We start from the raw sequence: 16,041 nt of genomic DNA, 5'->3' as shown, positions 1-16,041 counted from the left end.
CTTTGGTTCTCATGGGAGACTTTAATCATCCAGACGTTTGTTGGGAGACCAATACAACAGCACACAGACAATCCAGGAAGTTTTTGGAGACTACTGGGGATAACTTCTTGGTACAAGTGCTGAAGAAACCGACCAGGGGCCATGCGCAACTTGAACTGTTGCTCACAAACAGGGAAGAACTGGTAGAAGAAATAGAAGTGGGAGGGAACCTGGGCTGCAGAGACCATGAGATCGTAGATTTCAGGATCCGGACGAAAGGAAGAAGGGTGAGCAGTAACATACAGACCCTTGATTTCAGAAGAGAAGACTTTGACTCCCTAAGAGACTGGATGAGCAGGATCCCTTGGGAAACGAAGATGAAGGGGAAAAGAGTTGAAGAGAACTGGAAGTATTTTAAGGAAGTCTTACTGAAGGCACAGGAACAAACCATCCCGTTGCGTAGTAGGAAATGCAAACATGGTAGGCAACCAGCTTGGCTTAACAGGGAAATCCTTAGTCAGCTTAAATTCAAAAAGGATGCATACAAGAAATGGAAACGAGGACAGTTGACTAAGGAGGAGTAAAAACATACGGCTGGAGAATACTGAGCAGTAATCAGGAAAGCGAAAGCACGATTGGAACTGCAGCTGGCAAGGGACGTGAAGAGTAACAAGAAGGGTTTCTACAGGCATGTGAACAATAAACGGGTTATCAGAGAAGGTGTGGGGCCATTACTGGATGAGAGAGATAACCTAGTGACAGATGATGCAGGAAAAGCTGAAGTACTCAATGCTTTTTTTGCCTCTGTCTTCACGGACAAAGTCAACTTCCACATGATGGTCCTAGATGATGCAGTATGGGAAGGTGGAGGGCAGCCATCTGTGGGGAAGGAACAAGTTCTGAGCTATCTAGAAAAACTAGATGTGCACAAGTCCATGGGTCTGGATTTAATGCACCCCAGGGTACTGAGGGAATTGGCAGAGGTCATTGCTGAACCTTTGGCCATTATCCTTGAAGACTCTCGGAGATCGGGGGAGATACCGGATGACTGGAAGAAGGCAAACATAGTGCCCATCTTTAAAAAAGGAAAGAAGGACAATCCAGGGAACTATAGACCCATTAGCCTTATCTCAGTCCCTGGGAAAATAATTGAGGGAATCCTCAAGGAATCCATTTTGAAGCACGTGGAAGAGGTGAAAGTGATCAAAAGCAGCCAACATGGATTCACCAGGGGCAAGTCCTGCCTCACCAATCTGATCAGCTTCTATGACGAGATAACAAGCTCTGTGGACATGAGGAAGTCAGTGGATGTGATATACCTTGACTTCAGCACGGCTTTTGATACTGTCTCCCACAACATTCTTGTCCATAAGTTAAGGAAATATGGATTGGATCTATAAGATGGATAGAAAGCTGGCTTGATGGTCGGGCCCAGCGGGTACTGGTCAATGGCTCAATATCTGGATGGCAGTCTGTTTCAAGCGGAGTGCCGCAAGACTCGGTTCTGGGGCCGGTGTTAGTCAACATCTTTATTAATGACCTGGATGAGGGACTGGGATGCACCCTCAGCAAGTTTGCGGATCACACAAAACTAGGGGGAGAGGTAGATACGTTGGAGGCTAGAGAGAGAATCCAGAGGGACCTGGATAAATTGGAGGACTGGGCCAAAAGAAATCTGATGTGGTTCAATAAGGAGAAGTGTAGAGTCCTGCTCCTGGGGCAGAAGAATCCCAAACATTGTTACAGGCTGGGGACCAACTGGCTCAGCAGCAGTATGATGGAAAGGGACCTAGGGGTTACGGTGGATGAAAGGCTGGATATGAGTAAACAGTGTGCCCTTGTAGCCAAGAAAGCTAACGGCATACTGGGGTGCATTAGCAGGAGCATTTTGAGCAGATCTAGAGAAGTAGTTATTCCTCTTTATTCGGCACTGGTGAGGCCACATCTGGAATACTGTGTCCAGTTTTGGGCCCCCCAGTTAAAAAGGATGTGGATTTGCTAGAGCAGGTTCAGCGAAGGGCAACAAAAATGATTAAGGGTCTGGAGCACAAGACCAATGAGGATAGGCTGAGGGATTTGGGCTTGTTTAGTTTACAGAAGAAAAGATTTAGAGGTGATTTAATAGCAGCCTTCAACTTCCTGAAGGGGAGCTCTAAAGAGAAGGGTGAGAAACTGTTCTCAGTGGTGTCAGATGGCAGAACAAGGAGTAATAGTCAGAAGTTGAAGAGGGAAAAGGTGTAGGTTAGATATTAGGAAAAACTTCTTCAACAGGCGGGTGTTGAAGCATTGGAATGCATTGCCTAGAGAGGTGGTGGATTCTCCACCCCTTGAGGTTTTTAAGTCCCGGCTGGACAAGATCCTGGCTGGGATGACTTAGTAGGGGTTAATCCTGCTTGAAGCAGGGGGCTGGACTAGATGACATCCTGGGTCCCTTCCAGCCCTGTGATTCTGAGAAGCAATGCCCTGACTACGCCATTTCTCCATCTCAGGAAAAGTTCAGTGGGTCGACAGGAAAGCCAAATCCATGAATGTGAGACAGCCCTCAGTTGTTGCAATCAAGACAGATTCTGCTCTCATTTAGACCACTACTCACTGACAAGACTTGCTTGTCTCACTAGGAACAGACTGTGACTCAACTAACTGTAATTATGCTGTATCAAGCCCCTACTAAGAAGCTGAAAGAATTTAAGGCAATATTTCTATATAATTATCTTCTTCAAAACTGCATGGGGTTTTGTTTTGTCTTTTGGCTGGGAAGAAGGAGTGGGAAACTGTTTAGAAGCATTCTTAACGTACAATGTGAAAAAAGAGACATTGCCCAGGTTTCGAACCCATTTCTTTACTTTCTTTACTCAGAAAGTAAAACTTTCTGGTGCCCATGCAAAGAATGGCAAAGTTCGAGAACTATCTGGATCTCAAGTACATGGGAACACCACAGGGTGAAGAAAGCATCAACAATATCAAAGCAATGCTAACACACTACATGGTATATACACTAACTTACATCCACGTGCAGCCAAAGGCCATGTTTTTCACAGATATCAGCTATTTTATCCAGAGGATCAAATGCTCCCAGCACAGTGGTACCAGCTGTAGCACAGACAAGAAACGGTGCTGCTCCCTGTGAAATGATGCAAAACAAAAACAATGTCATTTGCACTGTTCACATCTTCTAATATGCATGCTGAGCTAAAATATGACAAGATCTAGAAAAGTAGGGCAGGTGTAATGGAGTCTACATTTTAGTGTCTCAGCAGTAAAAGTCTATCTTATGAGTTACTGTATTTAAAAGTGCTGACTTCCAAAATTCAGCATTCTAGGCTGACATGTTATCATGGGCTGGACTCCATGAGATGCAGACTATATTATGACAGCTATGAGCCTGGTAAAGATGAAAGCATGTTGGAGTGTTGACATCTCTCTTTCACTCTAGTTGACATTTCACAATCCTTCCTCTCTCACTCCTGTTTGCTGCAGCTCGGCCTAATATTGATGGCACAATTAGTTCAACCATCAGGCAAGGAAATGATGTCTCATCTGTCAGCAGATCCCACCTGCATCACCTCTGCAGTGCTTGTATTCTTCACCCCGCTTAGCTCAGAGAAAGACTGAGCATGCTAATACATTCTGTCTCAGAAAGTGCCAGCACGTCCTACAGCTGGAACGATGACCCGTATCTAACCGCAATGACAGTGACCCATAGCAAGTCACTGTGTCTGTCATATATCAGAGAGGTAGCTGTGTTAGTCTGTATCTTTGAGAACAACAAGAAGTCCTGTGGCACCTTACAGACTAACAGATATTTTGGAGCATAAGCTTTTGTGGGCAAAGACCCGCTTCATCAGATGCCCCACTACAATTTACATCAGCCAAACTGGACAGTCTCTACGTAAAAGAACAAATGAACATAAATCAGACATCAGGAACGATAATGTAAAGAAACCTGTGGGCGAGCACTTCAATCTCCCTGGTCACTCAGTAACAGATTTAAAAGTAGCAGTCCTAAAACAAAGAAATTTTAAAAAAATCAAATGGAGAGAGAAATCTCTGAACTGCAATTTATTTGCAAGTTTGACTCCATCAATCAAGGATTAAACAGAGACTGGGAGCAGCTTGCCCCTTACAAAAGCAGCTTCTCTGCCCTGGGTGTTAATGTCTCCCCATTAGATTCTGACAATGGGCCCACATACCCGTCTGATCTGACCTGTTTTTTCCTGTTTTGATACATACTACTGATAATGGGCCATTTCCACCTTGCTGAATGGACCTTGTCAGCTCTGGCCCTCCCTTTTACTGGGACACCACTCTTCAAGTACCCCTCTGGAAACTATCCTCCCCCCCACTAATGTATCTGATGAAGCAGGTCTTCGCCCAGGAAAGCTTATGATCCAAAATATCTGTTAGCCTATAAGGTGCCACAGGACTTCTTGTTGAGTCTGTCATACTCTTCCGAAAATAGTAAGGATTACATCAGTGGTTCAACATATTGTGAGATCTGCCATCTCAAACAGATTAGATAGATTGAGTGGTGAAACTTTTGGCTGCTCGGAGGTCTCTAACAAGTCTCTCTCTTTTGGCCTGGCCAGCACTGTTTTCCCATTTAGTTAATACTAGCAGACTGATTACAACCCATAACAGAATTCTGCCTTCTGATGCAGCTTATAGTTCTCATGGATGTCAGCGAGAGTTGCACACGCAGCGAGGTTTGCAGTTTTTCAGAGAAGCTTAATTCACCTCCAGCAGTACTGAGCAATGAAATTCTCAAGTGAATGGTAGCAGCTAGTCCTCCACACCACCCAGGGTCGTGCCCAAAGGATGGTAATATATATAAAAACATTGAGTAACACACATTAAAAGTGACATGCAACTGTCAAATTTGGGATTTTTCCAAGGACTGCATACTTAATTTTAAGCTAATGAGAGGGATCTTTATCTAATTTATTTTCAGGTCCAGATCCTCAACTGATGTCAATCAGTCCAGCTTCATTCATTTCAATTTATAGCAGTTGACAACGTGGCAAAGTAAGTTTTATTTCAAATGAAATCCAGACAATGCTAAGGCAACTTTATACCTCCTTAACCATGCAGGATGTGTCAATTTTACTTATACTTCCAGAGCAGTGTAAAGTTGCCTTGGTGTAAATGAGACTCAGGCCCTGATGTTCACAAAAATTCCAATCTGTAAAGTTCCTCAGAACTTTTGTTCATTCCTCTTTCAGTCCAAAACAAGCAAAATAATCTCAAAACGCAGTAAAGGACCCTGAAACTAAAAGAATCAAGTGAAACACTTCTGCAATGGCAGTAACTCTGATGTATTCATTGCATTGAACAAAATTCTTCAATGTACCCTTGCTGCTCTGTTCGTACAGTAAATGAACAGGAAAATGTAAAATTCACACTGATGCCAACAAGGGATCTGCCTGAATTAGGCTAATGGGATTGGGTCCTCTATGAATTCTTGACGATGATCATAATTTGTTTAGCAAGTAAGTGGAAGCATATTTTTCTTTGGCTTGCCACCATATTTAAGCAAACCCTTCTTTCTGAACTTTTCTCCTTTTTGCTCTAAGTACCAGGTCTAGCTGTATCTTGTTAGTAATGAGGCCTAGGGTTCTTGTCTATTATGCCTTATGTAGTGTTGGTTCCAGGATATTAGATAGATAACATGGGTAAAGTCATATCTTGTACTGAACCAACTTCTGTTGGTGAGAGAGAACTTTTCAAGCTTACACTTCTTCATGTCTGAGCTCTATGTAAGTTTGCCTCTCCCACCAACAGAAGTTGGTCCAGAAGAAGATATTACATCACCCTCTTTGTCTCTTATGTTTTGTAAAGCATTCATTCACATCCACTTTTCTAAAATAGGGGGAAAAACAGCTCTCTAAGGTATATTGACATCATAAGAATATTTACTGTGATTCACTGAGACATTTTGATGTGGAAAAACTATAAAATAGCAATTCATCAAGGAGAAAGGTACTTACAGAACCTAAACCTGAAATGAGAGAACCTTTCAAAGTGCGTGTCATTCCCATTTTAAGGCAAATGAGACAACCACAAATATCGATCAAAGAACGTGAATCTATAACCAGAAACACTTTTAAAAAGATTTTCTTTTTTCTAAAAATCAGTGCAGAACAAATGGATCTAGCCTGCTCTTGTTTTAGGTGTTTTTTCTTTAAAATCATCCAAAAAGCTATCAACAGGCCATTCACAGGACAAGAAAGGAAAATTCTTTTCTTGCCTAAGCAAGGAACTTTTCCCTATTGGCCCTGTTAATTGATTGCTTTTTAGTTGCCCAATCTTATTTTCACTGCTGCTTTCTCCAACCTGCTTAAAATAAGTGTTGTGTAGATCTTCTGTTTCATCTTTCTGGGGGAGCAAAGTGGGCTGTGAGGAAGTTCTTTTGCTAAGCAATTAGGCCCACAGTAAATCAGTAGTCAGTCGGCTCAATATGGTACACAATGGAGAAATAACACTAAATTTTTGGTTAAGGATATAACTCTGAGTCAGCCTTTATTGCAAGCTTTTTCTGCTGTCCCATTGCAAGGCAGGACAGCAATGTCATTTCTGACTTGATTGCAAAGTGTGGGAAAGCAGGCATGTCATCTCCTCTGTGTGTGGTCCAGCACATTGACATCCTAGATGGTAAACCAGGTGTCTGCATGTGATTCCCAGACTGAGGACTAAAATCTCAATCCCAGCCCTGGCTTCTGACACACATTATAGGAATAAAGAAAGACCCAGTTAACCGACAACCCAAGGAAAGATTATCTGCATCTTCAGAATCAAGTTCAGGCCACCAGAGAAGAAAGAAAGTTCACAGACTCCCATCAGTAACAAGTGCTAGCTGGCAGACTGTGGTCACACACTTTGCTGGTGCTCAGATACATCCCACAATACATAACTCTTGCCCCTGCAAATGCTACCCTCACCATCTTCATGGAGGGAAGGATTAAACATTGAATAGAGCTTCTGATCCCTGTCACTGCAATGGGCAAGGTGGAATTTGGTATTTACTACACGCCATGACAATAGCCCTTTGTTCCAGATGCTTCCTCACATTGGCCGATTCTTCTGTTACAGCTTTTCCTGAGAGCAAAAGCTATAAGTCAGGTTGCTACATTATAATCAAGAATGTAACAACAGTTTAAAGCAAAACATTCATCAAGTCAATTTGCAAGGGCTTCAGGGCAAAAGGAATACTGTAAACAGAAAACATGTACTAGAGCCCTTCAGGGCAGCATTATCTGATCTCATGATTAACAAGGCCTTTGGAAATGTTAATGGCCTGGTGCAGACTATTTCTCTGGAATCCATGCCTTACTGAACTATTTGTGGCAAACCGCAGGTGCAAGAAGAACATTTGTATATGAACTGCCCTAGTGTAGCTTTCTCTCACTCTTATTCCCCTTTCTTTCACTCAAATGCACAAACGCACAGCCTGCATGCTTGCTCTCTTGCTCTCTCCCCCTCTCACCTCTTTCCTGGCCCGCTGGACTTGTTTCTCCAGTTCCTCAGGTATCATCTTACCTCTAAGGGACACAGATTTAAAACTTTTTCAGTTATGTTCAAATAGGTTACTTACAGCATTACTGCATTTTAAAAGGATCAGCCCATGGCAGTGGCTTTGTTTCCTTACCTTTCATCTGTTGTGATGGAGTAAACGTTCTGTGTTCCTATGCCAAGGAAAGAAGCTGCCTTGTTCATGGAATAATGACACTGATTAAATGAAAGAGACAGGAAAGGAGAAAACAAACAAGCAATTAAAACAAAACTTGGCACGGCAGATAATGACATCAATATTTGACCATGGCCACATCACTAACTGTATTTCCTAATGTAAATAGCAAAATTGTGAATACTGTGCAGAAACCAGACAGCTAGAGCCAGATGACATGCACTGAATAGTGCAACTGGTAATGAGGCAAAGAATAACGTGGTCTACATTTAAGAGACTAGTAAAAAGATACCACAACAGTCTCATCCCACAAGCAGCACACACAAAACCTGCTTCTCATTTATTCTAAGGGTACTTTATATAGCACAAAAAGGCCTTAAAAGTCAAAGTAAACATACACTGGTCCAATTTATGCCACTCCAGTGGATGTTTACACTACGAGAGTGATGTAAAGTGGGTTTAGTATGAATAATAATCAAGTTAACAATCAATGCACTGCACTTTTTCTTCTCTTTAATGCAAAGAATCAAAGCTTCATATGTTACCATATTTCCAAATTTCTTCTGTGACCTAGAACCTGGCCACGTGTGGAGTCGGCATGTGGACACTTATTCAAACATGAGTGCCTTGTTCTGGTTTAGCTTAGGTTACTGTCACAATTAGCTACTGCTCTTTAAATTCACATCCTGACTTAATCCAAATTAACTTTTAAGTTTAGGCAATTCTTTTGGATTCAATCCTGCCAGATATTGAAAGATGCTGAATGGATTAATCTCCCATAGAAGCGAGTGGATATCGATGGGCCTTCAGTACCCTGCCAGATTAAGGCTTGGCCTAGATCTGAAAGGGTATTTTAGAATTTCTCTTACTGGAAAACAGAATCAAATTCTTGATGTTGTTATTTTGGGGGTTAAAACAACATATTTCAACAACCCTGAAGATACCTACAATTGTTTCTTAGAAAGGAGATGAAACCAGGTGGCTAATTAATTCCATTTTTTTCCAGAGGGTTCACACAAATGCAGTTACAGAGGAGCAGAATTATGAAAAATATACAGCACTTTAAAGTGTAGGTATGAATATATTAAGGGTATTCAAAACTGTCAAGCTTATTTTGATGAGATGGATCATCTCAAAGGGTTTGCTTTTTTTCTTTTTTAAAGAAGGCAGATTTTTTTCCTTTCAATTAAATGCACACAAAATACTAACAGCTAATATCAGTCAATCTGAAAACTGTCTAATTTTCTAAGATGACACATTCACAAAACGTTTAGGATTTATTAGTTTTTAGAATACTGCAAGAATAATAGCATGCATAGGTGGATAATTAATCTTGTGTAACATCAAATTACATCACAAACTGGTAATACAGAGCTGCAAAGTTTTGTGTTCATGAGATTTGGACTCCAGCAATAGAGTTTTAAATGACTTCTGAATGACTAAATAATTAACAACAGTAATAAAAAAAATAGCTGTCTTATACCACTGACTTTTACCATTAGGTTCAAATGAAAAGCATGACATTGAGTCATTAGAAATAGTCAAATAGCTCCAGAAAGCAACAGATCTGCAAAATTTAGATGCTAGTAGGCAAAGGGAGAACCCTGAATCATAGCTCTTATTATTAAACATGGACAGATGTGAGAGGAATAAGGTAAATACAGCTTTAGCTTCTGAGATACTGAGACAGAAAAAAAACGGGGACGGACTGAACACCTAAGGAAAACATGGAGATGCATCATTTCTGGATTTTAGGAGTCCAGTCTGTTCCCACGGAAATGGGAGTTATGCCCTGGATTTCAACAGGAGAAAAAAGAAGTCTTAAGTGTACAGCCAGAAGCTATTGCTGTAAAGATGAATAAGAATTACACTAACACATAGCTTTAGAGTGTTTCCATCAATGGCCTAAAAGAAAAAGTAGTGTCTGAAATATACTGGCTGAAAAGATCTCTCTTATGATTTGCTAATCACACTAATGTAGGGAGTTACACAGCACCATTTTGGCAAAAGATGTACAGCTATTTACAGAAACTACAGTCAAACTACTGTATCAATTCATTTATCACAGGGCTCAGAGTTCCCATTTTAAGCAAGCTCTTTGTGGTTTTCTTTTGAGGGAGATATATCATCTGTAGCCATTCAAGTTGGAAAAAAAAAAAAAAAGAAACCCTTTCAAAGCACAAAACCAAACTGAACACCAGTACACTTTAAGTGGGTGGAATATGAGAGATTACTTATACTAGTGAACGGAAGAGTTAGTATTTTTTGTTATAATTTCTAACACAATGTACAGTAGACCCTCAAGTTACGCAAGGGTTCCGTTCCGCACACCCTCACATAACCTGGATTTTTGCATAAGTAGGGGTCCGGCTTTTTCCCTAGAGGAACACAAGCACTGCAACCACGGAAGCAGCAGAAAGGCAAGTCCTGGGGTAGGGGGCAGTTGAGGAGGTTTAAGCCTGGCAGTGGGTTGGGGCCATGGGAGGTGGGTGAGAGGTGGAGTTGAGCTGGAGCTGTGCGTGGGGGTGGTGAGCCAGGCCATGGGGGAGCTTGAACTGGGGCAGGGGTGTTGAACCGGGCAGCGCGCAAGGGATTTAAACCAGAGCCGTGCATGAGGGGTTTGACCAGAGCTGGTGGGGGGGTCAGTTTGAACTGGGGGGTAGAGGTCTATTCAGGAGAAGAAGGATGAGGTTCTGTAGCCTGCAAAGTGCAGACATAGCGCCAGTGTAGATAGTGCTTAGGTGGATGTACCTTGCCTCACCTGGGGTTGTCCTTTTCACACCCCAAGCAACACAAGTTAGAGTGACCTAAAGCGGCAACATAGACCTGCCCTCAGACTAACACCTCCTAAAGAACAGTGCCTCGTTCACAGAGTGCCAACCTAAGAACACCTGTGCTGTGCAACACCAACAGACCATCTCATACACTGCTAAACCTGAAACGTTAAGATATGGCTGTGAGACTAAATCATTCAATGAGGGATGCATGGCAGTCAGCAAGCTCTGGCCACTGCTTTTGCTGAGTAGGGTCAGCTCTTTGTCTCCTGGTGCTTCCACGTGTGTCTTGTCCATTTATTGTCTCTACTTAGCTTGGAAACATCTCAGAGGAGAGACCAGCTCTTTATCATGTTTGCACAGTTTCCATCGCAATGGGTCTTGGACCTTTGGGTACTAGTCAATGCAAATAAACAAAACATGATAAAGGATTTATAGAAAGTTGACATTATGATGCATCAGTTTCTTGAGCCTAAGCAGTTTTTCATATAACCTCAATAAATCAACCATTCCTGAGCCAAACTATTCTGAAAAATAAAAGTGAGATAGTACCAAGTCTGGATGGAACAAAGGTAAACATGGATCTAAAATGCCATCTAAAATGCGGATTTCTACAGATGTCTCTCCTCACTCCTAAACTGATAAAAGTTCTAGTTGCACTCTGTACAACACCAATTAAAATAACTAGTGCTATAACAAATGCGAGAGGACAGGCATACGATGGTCCCAATGAGAGAGGGAGAATGGTCCTCGGGTGAAGGCATTACACTGAGACTCAGGACAGCTGGGTTCAATCCCTGTCACTAACCACAGAATTTCTCTCTTGTCCTGGACAAACCCCGGGATCTTCCTAATCCCAGGTTCCCATTTGAAAAACTGCCTTGTCCCCTGAGATTATAAGCTTTTGGGGGTTGTAAGCACTTTAGGGCAGGGCCTGTAGTATTACTATATTTGTGCATAGTCCCAGAGAAAACGGAGCCCAGCTCTCCACTGGGGCTTCTAACTACCATTGTAACAGAAGTAATAGTAATTATACCACCTGTGCCAATCTAATGTCAAAACACAACAATACTCAACGTTGTTTGTTTAAAATGTTGTGAATGTGCCAAAGCCCCAGCAGTGGAGATGTAGGTGGGAGAAATGAGGAGCATTAGTGCCAGTGGCCATCATTCCTACTCCAGCATCCAACCTGACTTTTGCATACATTGTGTTTGAAAGCTTTAAAACTGGAAGACGTTTTAAGATTCTTTAAAGCAAAAGTTGTTCAGAGACATATAGTGAAAGGTTTTGCCAGGATTCTCTTTGTTGGGCTTGATTCTCCACGACATCCAAGCTGTGCTCATGGTCAGTGGAAAAGGGGAGGCTACAGGGGAGCCAGTTGTAGCTTTCTGACCACTGACTGTCTGGCCCCCACATAAGCTGAAGCTTCAAGATCACAATTTCAACTTCTGTTATTGACGGATGCTTCTGCTAGATCTTGTGAAAGAGGAAATCAGGCAGAGCAGAGCTCTACCTCACCATAACCTTTCCCCATCCTGCCTATGACACAACTTCTGCCAACACCAGGAGTTTGGCAATAGATAGCAAAGCAATTCCATCTACTCTCCATTAGTGAAGAGTTTCTCTGAGCAGGGGAACTTCATCACCAGATATATCCATTCCCCGTCTCACACAGTGTATTGATGCCCCTTTTATTATGCTTGGAACAGCATTAGGTACACAATTAAACAATGCAAATGTACCAGCATATGCAAAAAAAGAGTTCATTATATAAAAGTTTACAATGAACGGAAGCAATTTCTTTACCTCTTCTGATGCAAAGAGAACCAGTCTTGGCAACCCTGAAAGCCCCTTTTCCTTTATCTCAGGACAATATTTATACCTAGCTAAGTTCATAGCATACATATTAGAAACAGAGCCACCTGTAAAAACAAAAGCACAAAAAACACACACACACAAAACACATTCATTTATTTTATTTTATGCACTGGAAACAACAAGTAATTCTTGACATACACTTTGTGCTGTGGGCGCCTACCCCATAAATTAAAACCACAAAATATGCCCAGTAATATATCCATCATAGCCTAGTCCTTTGTCAATAGCTTGAGAGATGAGAGAAGAAAAGGACACCTTCCTGCTTTCTTGGAAGATTAACACATTTGGACTGCAGCGAACCAAATGACAAGAGAATAACCACTGAAACCAAGGAGTTCTCGTATAGAGGATGCCCTCCCAGCTTTTCCTGCTTATATACATTGTCGGAGCTCCAAGTCCAGTGCCGCCAATTATTTCAATTGTGGCAGAGGGTTTCTTGGGCAACCACACCTCAAAGCATTTGGGAAGGAAAGAGCCAATAAGAAGGAACTTAAAGGAACCTGAAGGAACGCAAGATCTTTGAGAGAAGAACTGGAAGGGAAATGGAAAAGCTCGAGGAGACAGAGGATTTTTTAAGGCAAAATTGTTTTATGCAATTGAATTTAGTTTTATGAAAGCTAGAAAAGAAGAATACAATTCATTTACTAAGGAATCTGTTGGCATCTTCACATTTTAGCAAATTTGCTGTAAAATCACTGCAGAATATGCTAAAGCTTTTCCAAAAATATGCACAGACTCATGGACAAAAATTCCACCAATTTCATATAATTTTCCATGTTTCCAATGTTTTTAATTATGATTAATTTACTTATCTACTACTTATTGGTAGGACAGATTGATTAATTCTCATCCCTTCCACTATCGATTTTAACATTCGCTTCTCTTATGCAGGAAGTAGACGGGACAATTTCACAGCTTGTCTTCTTGCTGTTAAAAACGGTATAGAAAGACTTTGGGGATACATTGTTATATTGCCTTCTCCTCAGGCATCAGTAGCTGAAATAGATTGACAATATAATGCTACTCGTTTACAAGGCATTAAAATGTAGGCTTTAAAAATTAATCCAGAGATTTTCCATGATCAGCCTGCTCATATTGTTTCAAAACCAAAAGGTGTTTGCTCCAGCCCACATCCTATGATAAACACTGACATCCAAAATGTAAGCAGTGGACACCTAAGTGTATCCCGTCACACCACTGACTGGCTTTCATGCAAATAGTTAAAATATTCTGGCAGAAGACAGAGTGATAAATAAATGATGCACACTGATATAAAGATATAAAATACAGGGATTGCATTGTGCCAGACTCTTGTGTGGTTGGCATGGGTCAGGCATTTTGCATAGGGGACAATCACAGGCTGTATGCTAGAAATTGACAACCAGCTCAAATGCTGTCCCGTAGGTGGTTAACTGTCTAACCACACACACCAGCAATTTAATTGTACAAACCCAATACCCTTGCCTCACCCCGTCCCAAAGCCAAGCCCCTGCCATCTCCCTTCTCTGAGGCCATGCCCCAAGCTCCTCCCATCCCCTGCCACTCACTCTCCTGGCATCCTCACTCACTTTCACAAGGCTGGGGCAGGGATTTAGAGTGTGGAAGGGAAGTGACAGTTCTGGAAGGGAGTTTAAATGTGGGGTGCAGGATCCAGCCAGGCAGCACTTACCCTGGGTGGCTCCCAAAGGAGACCAGCATATCCCTGTGGCAGTGGGGCAAAGTGGCTCTGTGCACTGCCCCTGCCTGCAGGCACCGCGCCTTCAGCTCTCATCGGCTGCAGTTCCCAGCCAGTGAGAGCTGCAGAGTCAGTGCTTGTGGCGAGGGCAGAAGACCCCCTGCCCCATCAAGTATCTGCGCCGCTGCAAAAACATGTCAAATGCTTCTGAGTGCAATGTGGGATCTGGGCAGGCAGGGAGCCTACCTCAGTCCATTGCTGGACTGTTAACAGGTTAAACTCAGACTGGCTTCAGTATCCTCCGGGAGACCTCGCCCAATTTCAGGAGACTTCCAGGGCACCTGGGAGGGGTTGGCAGCCCTACTGTCCCTTTCACAGCATGCCGTGGTGCAGACGCGCAGTAGAGAAAGGAGCACTGCAGGATGGTGCAGTGTATGCACCCTCCTACTTGCTCCCGGGGCACAGTCACTCTCTAAAGCCATACAGCTTCACTTCACATCTCAGCTCAGGGCTCTGCATAAACAGTACCACGGAAACAACAGTGAACCCATGGCTCTCTGACTTCCCACACCATGTATTTTGTAAAGAACTTGTGGGCCTCTGAAATTAGGTCTACTTTAAATGGCCCAATCTCACTCATGTGGCCACAGAACTGGGGCCCGAGCCTGCTGCCCATTCAGATCACTGAAGATCATCTTGCTATTGACAGTAGCGACTACTGGGTGAGCTCCAATTCCAGTGGCTCTAGAATTCATTCTGTGTCATTTTTTTAATTGAGCCACAGAGCTGCTCAATGTGAACATGCAGATTCATAGACTATTTATTATTATGTTCTTTAATCCTGGGTAAACCAACTTTAGCAAAGCCAAAAGTCCTTGTAGCACCTGACTTTCTATGTTTTTTTGAGTACACCGTGCAAATTAAATAGATCACAACATTCTTAACAGTTAGCTCTCTGCAGTTTCCATAGGCTAGTTTCAAGTCCAGAAACTGGACAGTTGTTTTCTTACCAGGATTAAATATGCCATCACCTTCTTTCCAGCCTATGAACTCAATCATTCGCTTCAGGACTGCTTCTTCCACTAACAGAAACACCGGAGATACCTCATATGTATATCTGAATAAATAAATATAATAAGTACTGTATCATGATTGGCAATACACTGCAGAACTCAAGGTAACAAGATGTCATAGAAACTAAGAATTTAGCAAGACTCAAAGAGGGACTGAAGATTTATATGGACAGCAAGAATATCCAAAGTTTGTAACATTAATGGTATGAAAAAAAATTGTGAGGAAGATAAAAATCTCATGCTTCAGGAGTTATGCCAATTTCTAAGCATTATGAGTTAGGCAGAGACTTCCCTCGATGGCAATTTATCCCACATCAGTCTACTGTGCCACTTTTTGCACTTTCTTCTGAAGCATCTTGTGCTGAATTTCAATATATCACAGATCTAATACAGTATGGCAATTTACTCTGTTCCTAATAGTGTCATAACACTGACCTTTACATTTTCAAAGCAATGCACAGGAATTTCAGTCATGTGACCCACATTAAGGGAATAACAGCTAAGTCATATGCTACTTGGAAAATTTACCCTATTCTATGTAAGTTATCCTTTTGTTTACAATGCCTTTATATCTGCCTGCTCAAACAAGAAGTCGTTAGTGTTCAGTTCAATGCCAAGTGTTGCAGAGGAGATACACACACTGTGCTCCAACAAAACTTTAATTTTGTGCTTTTTGATTATAGTGTTCTCTTCATCAAAAACAAAAAAGTCACTCAGGTTGAAAATATGTATGGAAAACAAAATCCATGAATGAAACTAGACAGGTTTTTGTGGCTGCTATAGTTTAGCACCAAATATACTAGAGGTTTTCCTACCTAAAGGAACCGTACTTGGACCCTAGACTTCAATTTGATCTTCCCCTATCGCTTGCATGTATACACACACAACATTTATGCAAATTCATTTTAGAATCCGTACTTAATACTACGTGGAGCAAATACCAAAGGTGGCTGAAGAACTCTAGTGGGCATGCTTACAACA

At 42.0% G+C, this 16,041-nt stretch overlaps 1 protein-coding gene across 1 annotated transcript in view; it reads right to left on the bottom strand.

Annotated features, from left to right (window-relative positions):
• GADL1 (glutamate decarboxylase like 1) overlaps positions 1 to 15,074 on the bottom strand; it is a 76,902-nt gene extending 61,828 nt beyond the window's left edge. The window contains exons 1-5 of the mRNA XM_074986126.1: positions 14,998 to 15,074; positions 12,241 to 12,356; positions 7,622 to 7,701; positions 7,460 to 7,514; positions 2,984 to 3,100 (exon numbers count right to left, since the gene is read on the bottom strand). Coding sequence (XP_074842227.1) covers positions 2,984 to 3,100; positions 7,460 to 7,514; positions 7,622 to 7,701; positions 12,241 to 12,356; positions 14,998 to 15,046 — 417 coding nt within the window. The 5' untranslated portion in view covers positions 15,047 to 15,074. The remainder of the gene's footprint in view (positions 1 to 2,983; positions 3,101 to 7,459; positions 7,515 to 7,621; positions 7,702 to 12,240; positions 12,357 to 14,997) is intronic.
• Between the last annotated feature and the right edge of the window lie 967 nt (positions 15,075 to 16,041).

This window comes from Carettochelys insculpta, chromosome 2 (genome assembly GCF_033958435.1).
Source record: "Carettochelys insculpta isolate YL-2023 chromosome 2, ASM3395843v1, whole genome shotgun sequence".
Taxonomy (NCBI): Eukaryota; Metazoa; Chordata; order Testudines; family Carettochelyidae; genus Carettochelys; species Carettochelys insculpta.
This window is presented reverse-complemented; position numbering and strand designations above follow the sequence as displayed.